Raw genomic sequence first — 19,903 nt, forward strand, 5'->3', positions numbered from 1 at the left:
ATCTGTGGAAGCTCCGCGATAGCCACCACACGAAGTAACGAATAACGAGCATATTTAAATCCCAGTAACTAGTAACGCGTTCCTGGTTTTGGCATAATAACTAGTTACCGTGCTCGTTACCACAATAATAACGTAGTTACTGTAACGCGTTACTTAATAACGCGTTAGTCCCAACACTGAGGACGGGTAATAATAATAATGGATTGGATTCTATATAGCGCTTTTCAGGGCACCCAAAGTGTAAAGTGTAAAGTAAAGTGTGCGTGTTAGTCCCCATAGGGAAATAGTTCCTCTGCATTTAACCCATTCACCCAGTGAAGCAGTGGGCAGCCACCAGTGCAGCGCCCGGGGAGCAGTGTGTAGGGACGGTACCTTGCTCAGGGGTACCTCAGGGTAGCCGTTCAGTGGAGTCGAACCCCCGACCTTCCGATCATGGGGCCACCACTCTACCTACTGAGCTATCCCTGCCCAAAGCGCTTTACAATACCACTATTCATTCACTCTCACATTCACACACTGGTGGAGGCAGCTACAGTTGTAGCCACAGGTGCCCTGGGGCAGACTGACAGAAGCGAGGCTGCCATATCGCGCCATCTGCCCCTCTGGCCAACACCAGTAGGGTAAAGTGTCTTGCCCAAGGACACAACGACCAGGACAGAGAGCCCAGGGATCGAACCGGCGACCTTCCGGTTACAGATGTGATTCCCAACTCCCTGAGCCACGGGTAGAGAGGGTCAGAGCGATGGCAGTGGACCTGGGATCGGTGACCCGGGCCCATGATGCCATTGATGGACATGGAAGCAGCTGAGTTGGCTGAGGAGTGACACAGCGCAATGTATGGTGACCTCTTGTGGTCAAGAGAAGATGTCCTTTTAAATGTGTCAAAAGTTGTCAACAGAACATTTGTTGTTTTTGAAACTTATGCATGAATTGTATCTGTTTGACGCATGACGCATAAACAATACCCCGATGTTATAAAACAACTGCTTGTGTATTATCGGGCGGAGATCGATGCTGTCTGTGGGCAGTGTTCATCTCCCCACGCTTGTGTTCATTAAAATCATTGTTTGACCGAAGCTCTTCTGGACCATTATTGTTTTGTGCTCAACCTCAGTAATTGAACTCGTAACAGTCACCTACTGTACATCTGGGCCACGTTACATCTCAATTAATATTTATCAAAAATTGAAAGAACAATTATATGTCAAGGCTGGCTGTGTGCCTCCACCAGTGTGTGAATGTGAGAGTGAATGAATAGTGGTATTGTAAAGCGCTTTGGGTGCCCTGAAAAGCACTATATAAATCCATGTCATTAGTTTTTCTTCTTTTATACCCTTTCTTGCCAGCCACGCTGTGGAGTACTTGGACGCGTGTGATGGAGCATTGTCCTGCATGAAAATCATGTTTTTCTTGAAGGATGCAGACTTCTTCCTGTACCACTGCTTGAAGAAGGTGTCTTCCAGAAACTGGCAGTAGGACTGGGAGTTGAGCTTGACTCCATCCTCAACCCGAAATGGCCCCACAAGCTCATCTTTGATGATACCAGCCCAAACCAGTACTCCACCTCCACCTTGCTGGCGTCTGAGTCGGACTGGAGCTCTCTGCCCTTTACCAATCCAGCCACGGGCCCATCCATCTGGCCCATCAAGACTCACTCTCATTTCATCAGTCCATAAAACCTTAGAAAAACCAGTCCTGAGATATTTCTTGGCCCAGTCTTGACATTTCAGCTTGTGTGTCTTGTTCAGTGGTGGTCATCTTTCAGCCTTTCTTACCTTGGCCATGTCTCTGAGTATTGCACACCTTTCGCTTTTGGGCACTCCAGTGATGTTGCAGCTCTGAAATATGGCCAAACTGGTGGCAAGTGGCATCTTGGCAGCTGCACGCTTGACTTTTCTCAGTTCATGGGCAGTTATTTTGCGCCTTGGTTTTTCCACACGCTTCTTGCGACCCTGTTGACTATTTTGAATGAAACGCTTGATTGTTCGATGATCACACTTCAGAAGCTTTGCAATTTTGAGACTGCTGCATCCTTCTGCAAGATATCTCACTATTTTTGACTTTTCTGAGCCTGTCAAGTCCTTCTTTTGACCCATTTTGCCAAAGGAAAGGAAGTTGCCTAATAATTATGCACACCTGATATAGGGGGTTGATGTCATTAGACCACACCCCTTCTCATTACAGAGATGCACATCACCTAATATGCTTAATTGGTAGTAGGCTTTCGAACCTATACAGCTTGGAGTAAGACAACATGCATGAAGAGGATGATGTGGACAACATACTCATTTGCCTAATAATTCTGCACTCCCTGTATTTCTGGCAGAAGAGGCTCACCATTGAGATGAATAAGCTCTGACCACCGACCAGCCGGAGTGTTCTTGGGAAGGAGTTCACTGTTTGTCTCAAAATATGCATCACAAAGCTTCCTGTAGAGTTTGCTTTGTTATATTTTTTTTCTTTCTCTGTTTAAGATTTTATTTTTTACTGCAAATGTGTTTTAGCTGAAGTCATATTATCAGGACACAAATAAAAAAAATATTTTATCTGTTGTATCCTTTGTCTTTTGTATATTTAGTGTAACAGGTTGTAATTATGTTCTTCTCACATGTAATACTGAGACATCTGTGTCCAAGTATTTGGACAAAGATGCAATTTTTGCTTCAGTTCATGGAGTTTAAGAAAATTATTACAAAGCTGTTTAGGAACTGAAACTATTTCTCTTTGTAGTTTCCATTTTCAAATGCTTTGGTTCTTCTTCATAAACGGGCCAAATAAATCAGTGACCCATGGTGGCTAAAATGAATTTGGAGGCTTTACGCCTCACAGGATTTGTGTTAATAAAATAATCACCGTAATTTAAAAATCACATTAACTCTTTTCTTCCGAACTGAAATTTGCATTATTATCAGCAGGAGAGCACTGAAGTGTGAAGTGATTTTAGACAAGGTCAGGCCGAAGTCTCCATGGACTATGATGTTCACAGATGACTATGTGATTTGCAGCGAGAGGTAGATAGAGGTATGTAGTGAAAGCAGATGAGTTAACTAAATACATGGGGTCAACCATCCAAAGCAATGGATAGTGTACAAGAGAGGTGAAGAGTGTAGGTAGGATGGAGTGGGAATAGACAGGTGTAAGAGATTTTGGTGGCATAGGCAGAGCAGCAAGCATGAAAGCTAAATTTTACTAAGATGGTAGTGAGACTTGCTATGATGTATAATCTGGAGACAGTAGCACAAATAAAAAGTTAAGTTAAAATCCTTGAAAAGGCCATACCAGTGATATTTCCTACCCATTCATTGAAATATGTCTCACGTGACATGTGTACCAAATGAAAATCCAGAAGTAGATCAGTATTATCATCAAAGAAAAAGATGAGGTTCCTGCGTTCCAGCCGATAAATATTACACCAGTGTAATAATTTGGGAAGATCACACATGAACTCGTAATCAGCCATTTTCCAATGCACATTTGGGCCTCTGGGCAGTGGCCATAAATTTGCAGCAGCCCATTTGTTCATTTCTTGTCCAGCGAGCCATCATCATCTCGTTATCATCCTGGGCCACTTGGATGAAAAATGCCAGGGCCAATTGTTTTGTCCCAGTCCAGCCTGAGATAGACCTTGGTTGGTTGTCACACTTTGTCTTGCCTTACATGAATTAGTAATCACTGAAACATTCTTCAATATCAAATTGTTAAATTGAAGTTTAAATTGCTAAATCTTATAAAGCTCTATAGCTCTGTCTATAACCTCTATCTATAGTAAATTCTAATTCTAAGTCTATTATCAAGTCTATAACAAAAAAGAAATGTAAACCTAATCCAGTTGAATTACAAACACCATCAAGTGTGGTACAATTCCTTAATCTTCAAACCCCAAATTTACTGTTTGGGGTTTGAAGTTTACAAATTTACTTCTCCAAAAAAGGTGAATCAATATGCCTTTCTATTGCAAAGTGGGATGCAGATTTATCAGTGAGCCTAGACCAAAACTTCTAGTCTCAGAAATGCTTAAAAACATTTAAATTCATTTTAGATCATATTAGTCTTGATAAAGCTTCTGGGATGGGGGGGGGGGGGGTCGTGGTTTTGTCCTGACTTTATTATTGTGGTTGATATTGGGGCTAGGTATGGGCTTGGGGTGTCTGGGGATTCCCTAGGGACGGGTTTCTTGGGGGGCTCAACCCAGGGGCTGTGGTCATAACCTGGATGACGATCTGGTGGCTCTTTGGGTGGTGTTTTTCTAGTGAATGCATGGAGCAGGGCTGGGGATGGGTCTGTGCTGGCAGACATAGGTTACTGGCCTGGTAGCCTGGCTGCCCTGGCTTGGGGACTTGGGGTTCTGGGTGTGCTCTGCCTCCTGGCTGGGGCTCTGGTCCTGGTTGGTGTGTCGCAGTTGTGTTGTTACCATCACTTTGTTCAGACTAGCATCAGAAATAGGAATAAATAAAAAGGTTGTTATTACTGACATTTGTCGGTAATAACAGTCTGGTGGTCTCTGTCAGAGTAGAAGAAGTCATATTATCATATTATTGGTCGGTGATCAATAATATGATATAAGATGCCAGAAACTTGAGAAAATAATTTCACAGAGGTGACACTAGATGTCGGCTTAGTGGTTCTGTCATTAGAACTTGTAGGAAGTTCTGCGACTTTTCAAAGCCAGCACAGACTTCGTGATTGCATGGATCAGTGGGCCTGTGTTCAATGCAACTGATGTAAAGATTATGTTAAAAACACATCGAATGAAAATATTCTGTCTTCATTAAAACCATACAGTGTGTATCCTTTGACATCACAGTACAGAGTGAAAAAGCTCATTTGCTCTCACCTGATGTGGCTCTAAGGCGATTTTCAGTGTCTCCAGTAGGTGGCAGTGGCTGCTCAGACAAATGAGTGACTGATAAAGTAATCCCTTACAAAAGTAACGCAGGCCAGTCATGGTAATGGAAGTCAACAGCAACACAGAACTAGTATTCTGGTATGTTTCAGATTAATAAACCTCAGTGTGCACCTGCACGAACATTGTCTTCCTTCAGTGTGTAACAACTTACTGAAGGTTCAACAAACGCTTTCTCAGTAGCTGAGTGCTGTAACTGTTTTGATTTTGTTGAGGTTCTAATGAACACTAAACTGTACAGACTCTCAGAACATGGCAGAAAGTAGAGAAAACAGCTGAGAGAAAATATTAAATGTTAAATCCTAAAATTGGAATCTGATTTTTCTATTAGCTGGGCGGGCCTCCTTCCACTTTCAACACTTCTCTTCTCAGCAGAGGCGCACTGCGCTTTTACGCATGAGTCTAGAGGCACTGTGTCTCAGAGCAGAGTGCCGTGCAGACCTTCAGTGTATGACGGTGTCCCAGACACAAGTATCACTGCTGCTACAAGATGATCCTGCTGCTCGCTCTGCTTTCTGTTCTTTTGGGAAAACCGAGTTTGTGCCTGGTGGAGAATGGAGGCTTTACATTTGATGGAAATATCCGCCAATTAGCCGTGACCCGCAACACGGTTTACATCGCCACAGAGGAGAGGCTGTACCAGCTGAGCCACGACCTGACTCTGATCAACAGTCTGACCCAGAGGGGAATAATAAAGACCGGAAACCAGCAGGATGATGTGCAGTTTCACCGGGTTTCTGACACAGCTGAGGGGAACGCAACTTTCAGCATCAACGTGTTGTTGCCTTTTACAAGCAATGACTCTCTGATCAGCTGCGGTGTGACTGACGATAACTGCAGTTACTGCGAGGTTCTGGACCTGAAGAACATCTCCAACCTTCTGTACAGAGAACACATCCAGGTGGGACCTCTGAAAAGCAGCAGCAGGTCAGTCAGCTTTCTGGTGGATGTGAAGAAGAAAACTCAGACTGACACTTACATTCTGACCGCGATCCAACAAAACAGAGAAAAGCCCGAAAACAACAAGTGTGGTATCAATCAGAAGACTATCATACTTCATAATACAGATAACAAACAAGGTGGAGGTATATTTTCTCTAACTGATGGAGCTTCAGGCACACCTGGGATCACAAGTAAAGGTGATGTGGAGTTTGTTGACGGGTTTCAGCTTAATTCAACCATCTATCTGTTCTCCAACGCGCTCTCAGCTCAAACAAACAGAGTCCGTCTCATTTGGCTCAAAGGCGAAAAAAGCAAAACTGATACACTCAAGTCTCTGCGGGGCGCGACTCTCAGTGTCTCTGACGGTGACAGCAGCAGACTCGTGGCCTCCTCGGTCATCCCGGGGGAGCAGCCGGTGCTTTGGAGCGGCGTGTTCAGTGTGGATGGAGGAGATACCGACACCAAGCTGATGGTGTTTGACATCAGCCCTGATTACAGCAGGAACACTGACAGAGATCCAGACTTCTATACCTCTGTGCCATCAGAAGTGACGGTGGGTCGCTGTATAACTTCTAAACATGTTCTGAATGGTTCCTGAATGTAGTTTCCACCTGTGCCTCCACATTTTCACGTGGACAATCATGAAAGCAAAATGGTAAAAATGGTAAATGGCCTGTATTTATATAGCGCTTTTCTAGTCCCTAAGGACCCCAAAGCGCTTTACATATCCAGTCATCCACCCATTCACGCACACATTCACACACTGGTGATGGTAAGCTACATTGTAGCCACAGCCACCCTGGGGCGCACTGACAGAGGCGAGGCTGCCGGACACTGGCGCCACCAGGCCCTCTGACCACCACCAGTAGGCAACAGGTGAAGTGTCTTGCCCAAGGACACAACGACCGAGACTGTCCAAGCTGGGGCTCGAACCGGCAACCTTCCGATTACAAGGCGAACTCCCAACTCTTGAGCCACGATCGCTAAAATGTTCACAGAGAGGCAGATTACTTTATCACACAGTGTGGTCACAAAACTAGAAACATCAATCGATTCAGACTCAGTCTGCTACTTCACATAAACAGTTAATGTTAGGCTCAAACTTTCCCGTAAAAAAAAAAAAAGAATATATATATATATATATATATATATATATATATATATATATATATATATATATATATATATATATATATAAACCTATTATACATATATATATGTATAATAGGTTTATATAATGTAAAAATACATATAGTAAATGAATTCATATTTGTATTTTTATGAATATAAAAAGGAGAAGCCAATAATTACCATAATAAAAAAAATAAGATAGATAGAAAATATGAGGCAAAAAGCGGTTTAAAAAACAATATCTCTGTTAATTTCTACACAAAATCAAAGAAATTCAAAAGTTTTACTGAAGACACAAGAAAAAGGAGTCTGAATTATTTAAGCTGCTGGTATGTCTGCTGGTGCATGTGACAAACAAACTGAGTTTCACTGAATGATGTTTGACTTCATCACTATTTGATCAACATCAGTTTCAAATCTTTTTATTTTATATTTTTAACAAAAAGAAATTAAAATCAACCATTGCACTGGAGGTTAGTTTTCTGTCCTACAATAAAGTTTTCTGATTTATGACAAACTTTGAAATGTAAAAAAATGTAATATTAGAAATATACAATGAAATAATATTTTAAAAATAGCACTTCACCATCCTGAAGCAAAATGCTGCTTGGTCTCAGTGATGCTAAACCTTCAGCTGAAACTGCTGAGAGTACAAATCATTACTTGGAAAAACTTCTATTTGCTTCTGTAGGAGTTCCCCTTGTGTTACAATATTTTGCCATCGTAACGGCTGCTGATCAGTTTGCTTTGACTTCTACTTTTTTTTTCTTTGATACCCAGATGTTGCTTTGTTTCTGTGATGTGGAGGCACATCCCACTACGAAATGGACTAAACTACTGTTTATCATTTGTAAAGGGTGAAGGCGGTATGAAAGAGCCGTTACCTTTTTGGAATTATAGTTCAGTCACTCCACCACGCCGTTCTAACCATAACAGTGATTACTTGGAAATAATTTTTAAAAATGCAAACAAAAAGACACTTTCCATCCCTACATTACCACGGTTCCTCATATCAATGGGTCTCTAAATTCTCAGTGCCACTGTCCCCACACTATCATGCTCCTAGTGAGAGGTCAGTTAATTAGTCACTAGCAGAGGTGCTGCTGTGGTGACAGATGTCAGTTGTGGTCATTGCTCTCATGTGACTTCATAAAGATTCATTATCTGTATAATAGTTACTCCCATACTTCATGAAATGCTGTGAACCCTTGAAATAGCACATTCTTTAATTATATATGAGAAAATTGCATCATAGTTGATTCAGTTTATTCACCATTAAATCATATTTGAATGATTTTCAAGCTGAGTATGTGATTTCTCAAGGTGTAAACACAATTAATGAATATGCTGTTTGGGTTCATAGATTTAAAGCACTTCATTAGGTTTGGAGGGAATACAACTTATTTCTATTTTAACCATCTTGAGTTCTAATCTTAACATATCTACAATATCAGATTTGATGATCAGTGTGTTTGTTTCTCAGCCAAAGATCCTAAAACCTAAGGCAGTCCTCTTCAGGCACAGCTACATGACCTCTGTGCTGGCAGTGAGGCAGAGAGGCTGGATGGTTTTCTTCATTGGGACAGGAGACGGCCAGCTCATTAAGGTGTGTATGAAATGAAACATCTAAAGTACTTAGTTTACCAGCCTGATTTTAAGATGCCATTTCATCATCCTGAAATGCACTGGCTTCCTCACATGAAACAAACATGAAAGATAGTTCTGTCACCAAAATATATTTGTTGAATTAGCATCTATTCATAAAATCACGAACAACCGTTGACCCAAGATAAATAAAAACCAAAACTTTTTAAGAGGCAAATTATTCATGATTTTTTAGCTTGCTTATTTGAACTAGTCTCATTTTATTTCATTGTTGAAGTCTGCTGCAAACTGCAGTCACTTGTGGTCCCTGTAGCTTCTTTGTGTGCTCTTAGTCTCACTGTGAGTTCATCTGCTCACACACTGCAAGGTTTTGTTTGTGGAGTGGAGAGATGAGAGCTGTGACCCTGAAAGCTCAAAAAGCTTCAACAAGTATTTTATTGAATATGACGAGAGCGAGGTTGCATGTTCTCCCCATGTTTGCGTGGGTTCCCTCCGGGTACTCCGGCTTCCTCCCACCGTCCAAAGACATGCAGCTTGTGGGGACAGGTTAATTGCATAATCCAAATTGTCACTAGGTGTGAATGTGCGAATGAAAGTGAGTGCGAATGGTTGTCTGTCCCTGTGTGTTGGCCCTGCGACCTGTCCAGGGTGTACCCGGCCTCTCGCCCTATGACAGCTGGGATAGGCTCCAGCGCCCCCCGCGACCCTGAAAAGGATAAGCGGAAGCGAATGGATGGATGGATGACGAGAGCAAGAGATAGAGAAACAAGCTGAGAGGGATGTTGTCATGGTTTGAGTTTTTCGGTCATATCGACTAGGGGTGGGTTTTTATAATCGATTCATCGATTAAAATCGATTCTGGCTTGGATAACGTAAAATCGATTCATTAAAATCCTGAATCGATTTTTTAATATAAATTTATTTTGTCCGAAATGCCAGAATCTCTGGTGACATCTCACAAAATTTCAAGAACCACCAAACAGTAAATGAGAGCAGGTACAGGGATTCTGCACATAGACTTAAACACACAGCGCGACCCGCGGATCAGAATCAGTTAGATGTCGCCTTTCTCACAGTCGGGGCTGAAAGCCGACAGCTCGCTGATCCGGGTCCGCGCTTTGTGTTCACGCCCTTTATGCGCTGATTCTAAAGCTGTTAGTTTGATCTCTCTCCAAACAATATTGACCGAATCAGCAGCAAAAGAAGATCCAAACGCTTCACATAAACATTGTCATGAATTCACTCTTTTACTGTTTTGCTTCCATTGCGATGCGCAGCTCTCTCTCTCTCTCCCCCCCCCCTCTCGAACAGTTTCGCTTTCTTCATTATTCGCTTGCTTGTTACACAAGTCTACTGTTGCTTACAGCGCTGTCGGCCGCTGTTTTTTCCCCTTTTACATTCTTCCGAAAAGAAAACCTCATTTCTGCTGTTCAATACTGAACAAATTGAAACTTTTTAAAATTATTCAAAATGCAAAATGCTTAGCCATGTCTCTAATAAAACCGCTGTAACGTCAGAGGTAATGTTGATTAATTAATGGTTTTCTTTCGTTTTTGATGTACTGCAGAATATTTTTATAAAATCCCAGGCCAGGAAAATCACCTACATGTTTTTCTGTGTTTTATCTTCAGCTACTTTGACACAAAGGCATCTGCTGTGATGCTCACACCTTGGATAAAGTCTTGAGAGTGTCAGCTTCCTTTTTATAGATACAAAAATATGTAAATGTCCTGATCTGAATTATATCTCTGACTGTCAAAATTTCCCAGATTTAAATCGAATCGAATCGAATTAAATCGAATCGTGGATCGAATCGATTCGGGACCTTGTGAATCGGAATTGAATCGATTCTAGAAATCAGTGACGATACCCAGCCCTAATATCGACTCTTTGATCACAGTTTGTGATTAAGTCGGAAAGTTTGTTTTACAGATAAGAAATACCGACTGTTTCACAACATATACAGCAGATATCAGCATGACACTGAATCCAAGCAGCACAAACACATGAGAACTTCTTATGAACGAGGGAAAACTTAAAATAAACAGCCTTTCATTTGGAAGATAGTGGTCAGAGAAAAATAAGCAATTGAAATGTTCATTAAACATAAAAACGTGAATTCTTATTTTCACAAATTCTTGTTGTCAGCTGTCTGTGGACAGGAACTATCACGCTGCCTGTCCCACGGTGCTCTACAGGACAAGTGATGATCGCAAAGTGTTTCCCAAATTACATCTGGATCCAGTGGGTCATAAACATGCCATTTAGAAACCAGGTACTTAAATTATTTACTGATTATCTTAATGTCACATGTACCTGTGCTGCATTTTAAAGTGTTTGTTGTTCTAGATAAGGCGAGTTCCTGTGTCAAAGTGCAGCACGTACACAAATGTGCAGGAGTGTTGGTCTGCACAGGATCCATACTGTGGTTGGTGTGGCTCTAAAAGCAGGTGAGAGAAACAACATCTGCAGCTGATGTCTCCAAACTATTCTGAACTTGGTGATCATTTCTCCTTCTTCTCCTAGCTGCACATTTGAAGATGACTGCACAGATTCAGACTGGCTGTCCATTCCTGATGAGTCCCAGCACAAAATGATTTCCCACAAAGTTGAAAAGGACACAAACGGACAGGTACAGCTTACAAACACACTCGGGACTGTGATCATTTGTGGCTTTCAGGTATTTCTCACACATGTTCTTCATTTTCAGATTTTACTAAAAATCCACACACACTTGACTGTGGGCCAGGAAGTGTCGTCCAACTTTACCTGTCAGTTCACTGCAAGGTCCAGCTCGATTTGTGCTTTGAATAACCCTCCTCCACAGTTCCCACAATGCACCTGCATCCTGTCTGATCGTACACTTCCTGCTGATGGTCAGTGAGTTTTCATAAATAATCCAACGAATGAAATACTTTGCAGTCAGACCTGCTTACTGATCTGCAACACTTCCCAAAAAGCAAAATAGAAACATTACAGAGCTGACTCTGACAGATGAAATATTCTTTACTAGTTGACAAATCTGAGTTGTTCGTTATTACAAACTGTTGCAACTCATTAAACATATATGTCTAAAAATTAGCAATTGAAGGCTATGACACTGATCGTGTTTTTTTTATTTTTTTATTTTATTTAACAGGTCTGCATGTCACAGTGAAATTTAGACTTGGTTCAACACAACTGTCAGAACAGCTGAGGTTGACTAACTGCTCTGACATCAGTGGACCACCAAGTTCAGTCTTGTAAGTCCAATCAATTATAAAGATTATGAAGATGGATCACTAATAACACAACATTATGTGTCATCACCAAGTAAAATGTATTACTACTGAGGAGTCTCTTTGTTTTATGTTGTATTTTTGGACATCTTTTTCTTGATGATTTCAACACTAATATGTGATTGTTTCTCTTCAGGTGTCAGCAGTGCATCAAAGCTGGTTGTGGATGGAACACAAACAGATGTTCCTGGGCCGATCAAACAGAGATCAATGTAATAATTCATGCCTTTAGTTTACCTAGTTCAGGTTTTTCCTCATTAACATATTTGTTTTAATTTTATTTCGCTGATACCATTCTACATGTTTAGGCTATTTTGATGTATCTTTTTTAAATCTACTTTTGGGAATAAGAAAGTCTATCTTATCATATAATTAAGTCTTCCACTTTAAGTTTATATTACTTTTGAGATTTTTCAATCATTATTAAGGGTGGGTTGGTCTAATGTTCAAATATCTATTGCTTCTCAAAAGCAGCAATATTATATGCAATAATATGTTAAGTGATTATGACAACTCACAAATACCAATTCAGTTGCTTGACAAAAATCGTGATTAAATTCTTTCCTTGTAAATAAGACAGAACTTCCATTCTCATCAGTCCTACATAGTTTCTTTAGACAATGACAGTAAACCTGCCATATTGATTCCCTCTGCTTCCTCCTGCAGGACAGCGTTTGCCAAAATGTGCAGTCTGGGAAGAACTTCTCTGTGAGTCTGAACCTCAGTCCTCAAACTCATTGTTCCTCTGACACCTTATTCGTGTTCAAAGCTTCCAACATCAGCTGATGGCCGTGGATTAAAGCTGATCATTTTTTGTCTTACTGTCAGATCCCAGAGATCTCCTCCATCACTCCCAGTGTGGTGTCTTTCTACGGTAGAAACCACGCAGTGCTGTCAGGTCGTAACCTCGATAATGTGACTGCAGTGAGGATGCAGGCCGATACTGACTGTACTCCAAAAGAGTGAGTCACTTTACATTAGTGATGTGTCAGTCGCGAACGAAATGGCTCTTAGAGCCGGCTCTTTGACGTGAACGACGCGAGCCGGCTCCTTATTGCAAGCCGTGTTTTTTTGTTTTTCCCTTCTCTCACCCTCTCTCTCTCTCACACCATCTCTCTCTCTCGCACTTTTTTTCCACTTCACTCCGCATGCGAGCCTTGTGCTTTCCGCTGGGATGAGGGGGGAGGGGTGGTAGTTACACTCGCAGTAGCGCAGGAACAGAGCAGGAGGGAAAGAGAGAAAGAGAGCCAGGGACAACAACGTCACATTAGAAAGGTATAGTAATCATAGTTGTGGATGTTAAAGGATTCAGAAAGTTTATTCATGCAGGCCCATATGACAGAGAATGTGCATCTTCTTTTTGTTTTCATATTTTAATTTATATTTAATGGTGTTGTGGTTTGCAGTGTTTTGTGTTGTTTCATTTTAAATTTGTTTAAAAGGAAAAAGCTGAAAATTTAAGTAGTTAAAAGTTGAAATGTGAATAGTTGGTTTCTGTATTAAATGATTTATTTATTACATTTTATGTGGAGTGAATAAATAAAAGTATATTTACGGTGGCCCCTAGAGACAAAGCACGTACAAACTCCAAAACAAAAGACAACAGAAGTGCTCCAGGATGCTAGGCGCAGTGTTGAGCTTTTGTTAGCTAGAGGCTACACAAGCCAGCAATTAAGAACGACCGGATTTGGTGTGTGGTAGTAACAGGTAAATGAACATGTTTTTTTTTTAATTATTTGAATATATATGAGTGCTTGTGTAATTTAAGTGATCTATGTAGCTGAAGCCGCTGGACCAGGCGAGGCGCAAGAGGCTGCCGCTGGACCAGGCGACAGCGTGGGTGAAGCTGATGGTAGAGCAGCTGGTGGCTGGACGGGCTCCTCGGGCCCCCCAGCTGACGAGGCAGGTTGCTGGACAGGCTCCTCGGGCCACTCAGCAAAAACAGTCCCAAAACCAGTGGGCACAGGGGCCCCTGGCACACGCAGGGCTGAACCAGCAGGCACGGTGGCCTCTGGCAAACACATAGCAGACTGCAGCTGCGCAGAGCATTGACTCTGCTCAGGCAGCGACAGCCGGGTGCAGTCCTCAGCTGGCTTCTTAACCTCCAGGGGTCCAGAGTCTGCTGGGGCTGAACCCCAGCTTCTGGGGAGGCCCTGGAGTGCATCATAGTCTCAGAACTGGACAGCTTTTGAGGAATGATAAGTTTTAATGGGTTTGTCTCTCTGCTTAGAATGGATGGATGAAAAACAATTCACTTCAGGTTGAATTGACTTGAATTGTTGTACAGGAGGGCTAGTGGCTGCTGAACATGAGGCTGAACTGAGGGCGACTGAAATAATGGTTGGGATGACAACGGTGGTGGAGTTGGAGACTGAGCTTCTGGCCGGGCGGCTAACTGAGCTGTGAAGAAAATATAATCTGATCAAACATTATTCAGCTTTAAATATTGTTCAGCTTTAAAGTTACTGTGCAACTGTGTAATAAAAATGTGCTCACGACTTTGGCCTTGAGAGCGATAAGAAGCGATCGCCTCATCCTGCAGGTGCAAGATATCTGCAAGCGAAGAGACTAGAACACCCAAGGCCGATTTCCTTTTATGGAGTTGTTTTTTCTGCTAATGCAGCACTTTCCTCACAACCCCCTCCTGTAAGTTTTAGAGAATATATACCCATCCTCACAGCAAATATTAGGAATCTCCTGATGTGAGCTGTGTTGAGAGGTTGTCTCTGTCTCAATAAAAGTTCACTGATTCCCCATCTGCCGCAGGTGTCCGGTTGTCTTCATTCTCCGCCAGCCTGGTTAAGTCAATTCCTCCTTAACATCTAAAAGAACCTATTTAATGAAGGAAGACGGGTTCACTTTGTGTTTAATATTATTCTATTGCTGTTGTTGTTTTTTTTGTATCCTTCAATTGGCGTCACGAACAGGATCCGCTCCAGGTCAACTGGAACGGATGGGAGGACTTCGGCCGTGGTCTGAGTGAACGGAGTTTGGACAAAAGCTGTGTGCACACAAAAACAAGGTAAGCAGACCTTTTATTTCTGCTATATTGAACATTATAAAAATACTTAGTGTCCAAACTCCTAGTAATTCATAACCAAAATTGTCTGGCTTACTTAAGGCTTGTTGAGAATCAGACAAGTGAATAAGAGATAAGTGAATAAGAAATAAGTGAATAAGTGAATAAAGATAAGAGTGAACTGAGGTCTGACCACGGTTGCAGCCGACGGGTTGCTCTCCGGTGTCGGATACATACCTCAGTGCAGGTCTGGGACCTTGAAAGGGTTTATTAGTAACGCCTTTCTAAACAAATTAAAAGGTTAAAGGCCTTGAGAATATTTTTTAGTAATATTCTCTAAACTACAGAAGGGTTAGGAAGGCCCAGAGGACTTTATTAGAAAAGATCCTCTAAAACTTAAAAAGGAGAAGTACTGGTTGGAGTCCAAAGGAGGGGTCCCTTTGATCAATAGGAGAAAACGGATCTCTTCTTAAAACCCCGATGATTTTAGTGTTTTAAATGTTTTGACGTTCTGTTTGATATTGGACACACATAAATACACGCTGAATGCTTGCTGTGGAACACTGGGCAGGACAGTTTGGTTCTCCGTTGTTCACAGATTACACAATTAAAGGAACTAGGTTCCTCTTTTGGTTAAAATAATACACCACACATAGAATTTTTTTACACATTTATTACATACATAAGGAGGGTAATGAGTGACTGCAGGTAATGTATGAAGTGTGAATGAGACGTGTGAACAAGGTGACAACCAACTAGCACCCCTATCAGGAAGCTCTAGGCAAGGTTACCCGCCAGACTCCGGTTTGGTAGAAGCTTGGTAACACCTGAAGGGATATTTCAGTGCTGACTCACCTTTAAAGCAGCGCCCCAGCTGTTAGTGCCTAACAGAGGCAGAAACCCAGCTGGCCCAAATTCTCCTTTAAAATCAATAAAAGAACACTCCTCCATTGACAGTAAAATGGATGGAGAATTAGATCGAGAAACTAATGATGATGGTTGGGGTCCCGGTGTTATTCTTAGCACATTGGGAGAACAATTAACATGTGTTGAGACAGTCATCAACTCCACACACCAGCCTAAAGAAGCAAAAAAGCAGAAAGAGTCATTGAGGAAAACAGCTGAAAGGTTAATGAAAGAAAAGGGAAAGGCCGAGGGGAGTAGTGGTAACTGGGGAATAATTTGGCAGAATAAGGCTATGCAGGCAAAAGAGAAAGAGGAAGAAGCCAACTCAGCAGCAGCAGGTGCAGGTGTGATGAGCGGGGTGAGACACAGAAAGGAAGCCGATAAGCACGCAGGCCGTAAAGCTAAATTTAATCACTGGGTGTGTTTATGGGAAACTGCAAAACCACACATGAAGAAAAATAGGTCTCAGCCACCTCCCTATTCTGCCTCAACTCCTCCCTCAGCAGGCATATATCCGGTACTTAATATCTCTGGTGGAATAATGACTATTGGAGAAGAACCGCCCGTAGCTCCAACTCCCATAGATACCAAGCATTTTTGCCCAGGAAGCTCCTCTCTGTCGGCGACATCCTCAGCTAGTAGTAGAGCCCCCTCTTCTATGTCCCATTGTTTTGGAACCGGATCTGAGGGCCTAACTGACCCATTTGCGAGCGCACCATTTGCGGTTCGAATGAACAGACAGGAACCCACTGAACAACAATTAACTGATCTAGAAGCAGCATTACGCAGCTGCTTAAATGAACATAGGTCAGTGGTCCAGGTGAATAATCGTGTTGCGTCAGCCCCTCTTTCCCGGTCCAACCCCTTTGCCAGCACTCCTGTCGCTGTTAAAGGAGATCTGACCGCTACTGCAAAAACTGAGCCTGGCACTTCACCAAATGTCACAGTTACCATGTCTTTGGTGGGCCGTCAGGATCCGGAAACACAGATGAGTTTAGACCACGTTTTTGCTGACACTGCTACCCCACCAGGCGGGGAAGAAACTGAGGATACTGATGATGAACTCAGTGACCTTAACAATACACCCACCTCTACCCCTCCCAGTTTAGGATATCAGACTAGATCTAAGGGCCCTGTGCCTCAGCCTCCAGGCATATTTCCCCTGGTCCAGACTAAAGCGCAACGTAGACCAGTGTATCAACCTTATTCATTCGGAGATGTCCAGGCCCTAGTGGACAAACTCCCTGACATAATGGAGGGAGGGAATGCCTGGTTGGCTGGTTTGGATAAATACACAGCTGGACAGGACCTCGCACTGGGAGATTTTAGAGCTATTATAACTAGGTGCACATCCCGATCTCAGGCAGCGGACCTGGAACAAAATGCGGGTACTACCATGCATGAGAACGAGGTGCCACTAATGCAGGCCTTGAGGTTTATTGGACCGGCCCTGCGCAAACAATTCCCACCCAAAAATCAAGGCACCTTACAGAAATTTAAATGGGAGGGAAAGCAAAATCCCACCCATTATCTAAATCAGGCTGTTGAAGACTGGGTGAACCATACAGGTCATCACCCCAGTAGGACTTGTTCACAGAGCATGTGGTTTAGAAGGGCGGTGCTGAGGGGCATTCCGGAGTCAGTAAGCCAGAAAATGGAGGATAATCCTGATTTGCAGGACTGTGACTTTGCAATCTGGAAGAAACATTTGATTTTTAATCTTAACAAAGTGCAGATTAAGTCTGATGATAAAGCGGAGAGCGTCGAAGATTTACAGTTGCAACTGTTGAAGGTTCAGCTGCAGAAAGCTAAAAACGACCTGGGTGGAAAAGGTGACAAGCCTAAAAAGCAGCTTGTGGCCGCTGCGGCTCCCCCTCCTGGTCCAGTTGCCCCTGATTTGTATCCGAACCCATGGCCAACTGATCCACAGCCCCCCCAGTATGGTGCTTATCACTCCCCGGCCCCTTATGGGCAGAGAGGTTCCCCATTTGGAGGAAACAGAGGTGGTTTCAGGGGAAGGGGTCAGATGGGAGGTGGTAGGGGAGGCCAGATGTATGTTTGTTTCCGGTGTGGACAACCTGGACACTGGGCTAAAGCGTGCCCTTTGAACCCGGCTGCTGGAAGAGGCAGGGGAGCCCGTGGTGGGCCCTATCAGCATCCTGGCTACAGAGGTGGACCTCGTGGTGCTTTAGTTGAAGTGCCCCCGGCCCCACAGATGCCTGTGATGGGGTGGGAGTACTACGAGGGTGGTCCCCAGCTATAGGACACCCCACAGACTGCCCAGGACGGTGAAGGGACAACGGCGGACCCTATGCTGTCCATAACTGTAGATAGAAGAAGAAGCAGCTTTTTAGTGGACACTGGAGCTACGTACTCCACCATTAAGGATGTTGCTCGTGAAAGACTTACTGACAGAGTGATTACAGTGGTGGGCATATCTGGGGAACCTAAAACTCTGCCTTACACCGTGCCCCTCCCCACAACGGTTGGAGATCAGACCTTGTTACACAGCTATGTTTGTTCAAAACAGGCGCCTGTGAATTTACTGGGAAGAGACTTGTTGATTAAATTAGGAGCCACAATACTCTGCTCTTCACAAGGCCTAACTGTGACTCTCCCTACTGGGGTTGTACTTCCCTGCTCTGATGGGCCAGAGGGAGGTGGTCAGTTTCTGCTGCAACCCTCCTCCTGTTTGGCGGACTCTGCTGACATCTACTGGGCATTATTGGAAGTTGAAACACCTGCTGAACCAGGAGTTTGGACTGCTTTTCAGCAATGGCGGCCGTGGCTCTCACTCCTACATCCTTATGTCCCTCCCCCTGACCCACCTCATGTTACACTGTTTTATGACAGGCATGACACCACCTGGTACCAGCACATGTTCCAAAAGCAGTGTGAGGGGCGGGCTTGGTCTCTGAACATGTCGTGCATTTTTGCGGCACCGGAGGGAGTGGCAGCAGCGGTTACTTTTACAACAGATCAATTACAGTGGTACATGATGTCTGATGAGGCAGCTCCCCATGTGTCACTGGCCTTACATCCTGGACACCAGGCTAAGGAGCTGGGTGGAATGGTTAAACGTTCCCTTGCGGCCACTGACTGGACACCTACAAAACTCCCACAGGTTTTGTTTTCTCCATCTACCAAGACATACCAAATTTTAAATGATTGCTTTAATTCCTCAACACTGCAACATGGAGTGGTCAGCGGGTCACATGGCAGAGAACACACAGACCACTGTGATGCTGCGCCTTTACTCGACTCTCTTCCAGATTGTTTGTGGTCCCTTGGACCCACAGATGTAGGTTTAGTTGATGTGGAGCCAGTCTCTTTTCAACTGTCATCTGCTACCCCTTTGTGGCAGCCTCAGTACCCACACAGACCGGAGGCTGAGGCTGGGATTGCAGAAACAATTTCTGGTTTGGTCACTGCCGGTGTCTTGGAGCCCTCCTGCTCTAAGTGGAACACGCCCATCCTACCCGTTGAGAAAAAAGGCACGGGGAAGTTCAGAATGGCACATGATTTGAGAAGGATTAATGCCTTACTTGGCACTCCTACTTTGCCTGTGCCTAATCCTTATGTTGCCTTGACCAACCTCCCACCATCTCATGCCTGGTTCACCTGCATTGACTTGGCTAATGCCTTTTTCTGCCTCCCACTTCGTGAGTCACTGCGTGACATTTTCTCATTTACATTTAGAGGCCGACAATGGCGTTACACTCGCTTACCACAGGGATTTGCCCTCTCCCCAGGACTGTTTAATCAGTGTTTGAAAGAACTTTTACAAACCAGCCCACTACCATCTGACTGTATGTTAATACAATATGTGGATGACCTTTTGCTGTCTGCCCCCACGGCTGACATCTGTTTGGAGGCCACCAGAGTGGTACTTCACCACCTGGCCAACACAGGTTTTAAAGTGAGCAAAAACAAACTACAGATTGCAAGAAAACAGGTTTCTTTTCTAGGCCGCATGGTCTCACAGTCCGGTATTTCCTTGTCCCCAGAACACAGGAACTCCATTTTGCACCATCCAAAACCTCTAACTGTAAAAGACATGTTGTCATTTTTGGGCCTGACTGGTTACAGCAGGACCTATGTCCCAGACTATGTTGGCCT

The 19,903-nt window shown here is 43.4% G+C and overlaps 2 protein-coding genes across 2 annotated transcripts; both read left to right on the forward strand.

The window, feature by feature from the left end:
- Positions 1–10,838: 10,838 nt before the first annotated feature.
- LOC147309486 (plexin-C1-like) lies at positions 10,839–12,825 on the forward strand. Its single transcript, XM_086269880.1, has 8 exons — positions 10,839–10,856; positions 10,931–11,031; positions 11,108–11,213; positions 11,292–11,457; positions 11,721–11,823; positions 11,996–12,071; positions 12,526–12,567; positions 12,688–12,825. The coding sequence occupies exons 1-8, from the start codon at positions 10,839–10,841 to the stop codon at positions 12,823–12,825; spliced, it is 750 nt and encodes a 249-aa protein (XP_086126006.1).
- A 1,984-nt stretch (positions 12,826–14,809) lies between these two features.
- Positions 14,810–18,053, forward strand: LOC147309487 (uncharacterized). Its single transcript, XM_086268190.1, has one exon. It carries the CDS (start codon positions 15,840–15,842, stop codon positions 18,045–18,047), a length of 2,208 nt encoding a protein of 735 aa, XP_086124316.1. The 5' UTR covers positions 14,810–15,839; the 3' UTR covers positions 18,048–18,053.
- The last annotated feature ends 1,850 nt before the right edge of the window (positions 18,054–19,903 follow it).

This window comes from Aulonocara sp. 'chitande type north' Nkhata Bay, linkage group LG17 (assembly GCF_057382095.1).
Source record: "Aulonocara sp. 'chitande type north' Nkhata Bay isolate Kocher_YH1m ecotype deep benthic linkage group LG17, A_spYH_male_GT1.1, whole genome shotgun sequence".
NCBI lineage: Eukaryota > Metazoa > Chordata > Actinopteri > Cichliformes > Cichlidae > Aulonocara > Aulonocara sp. 'chitande type north' Nkhata Bay.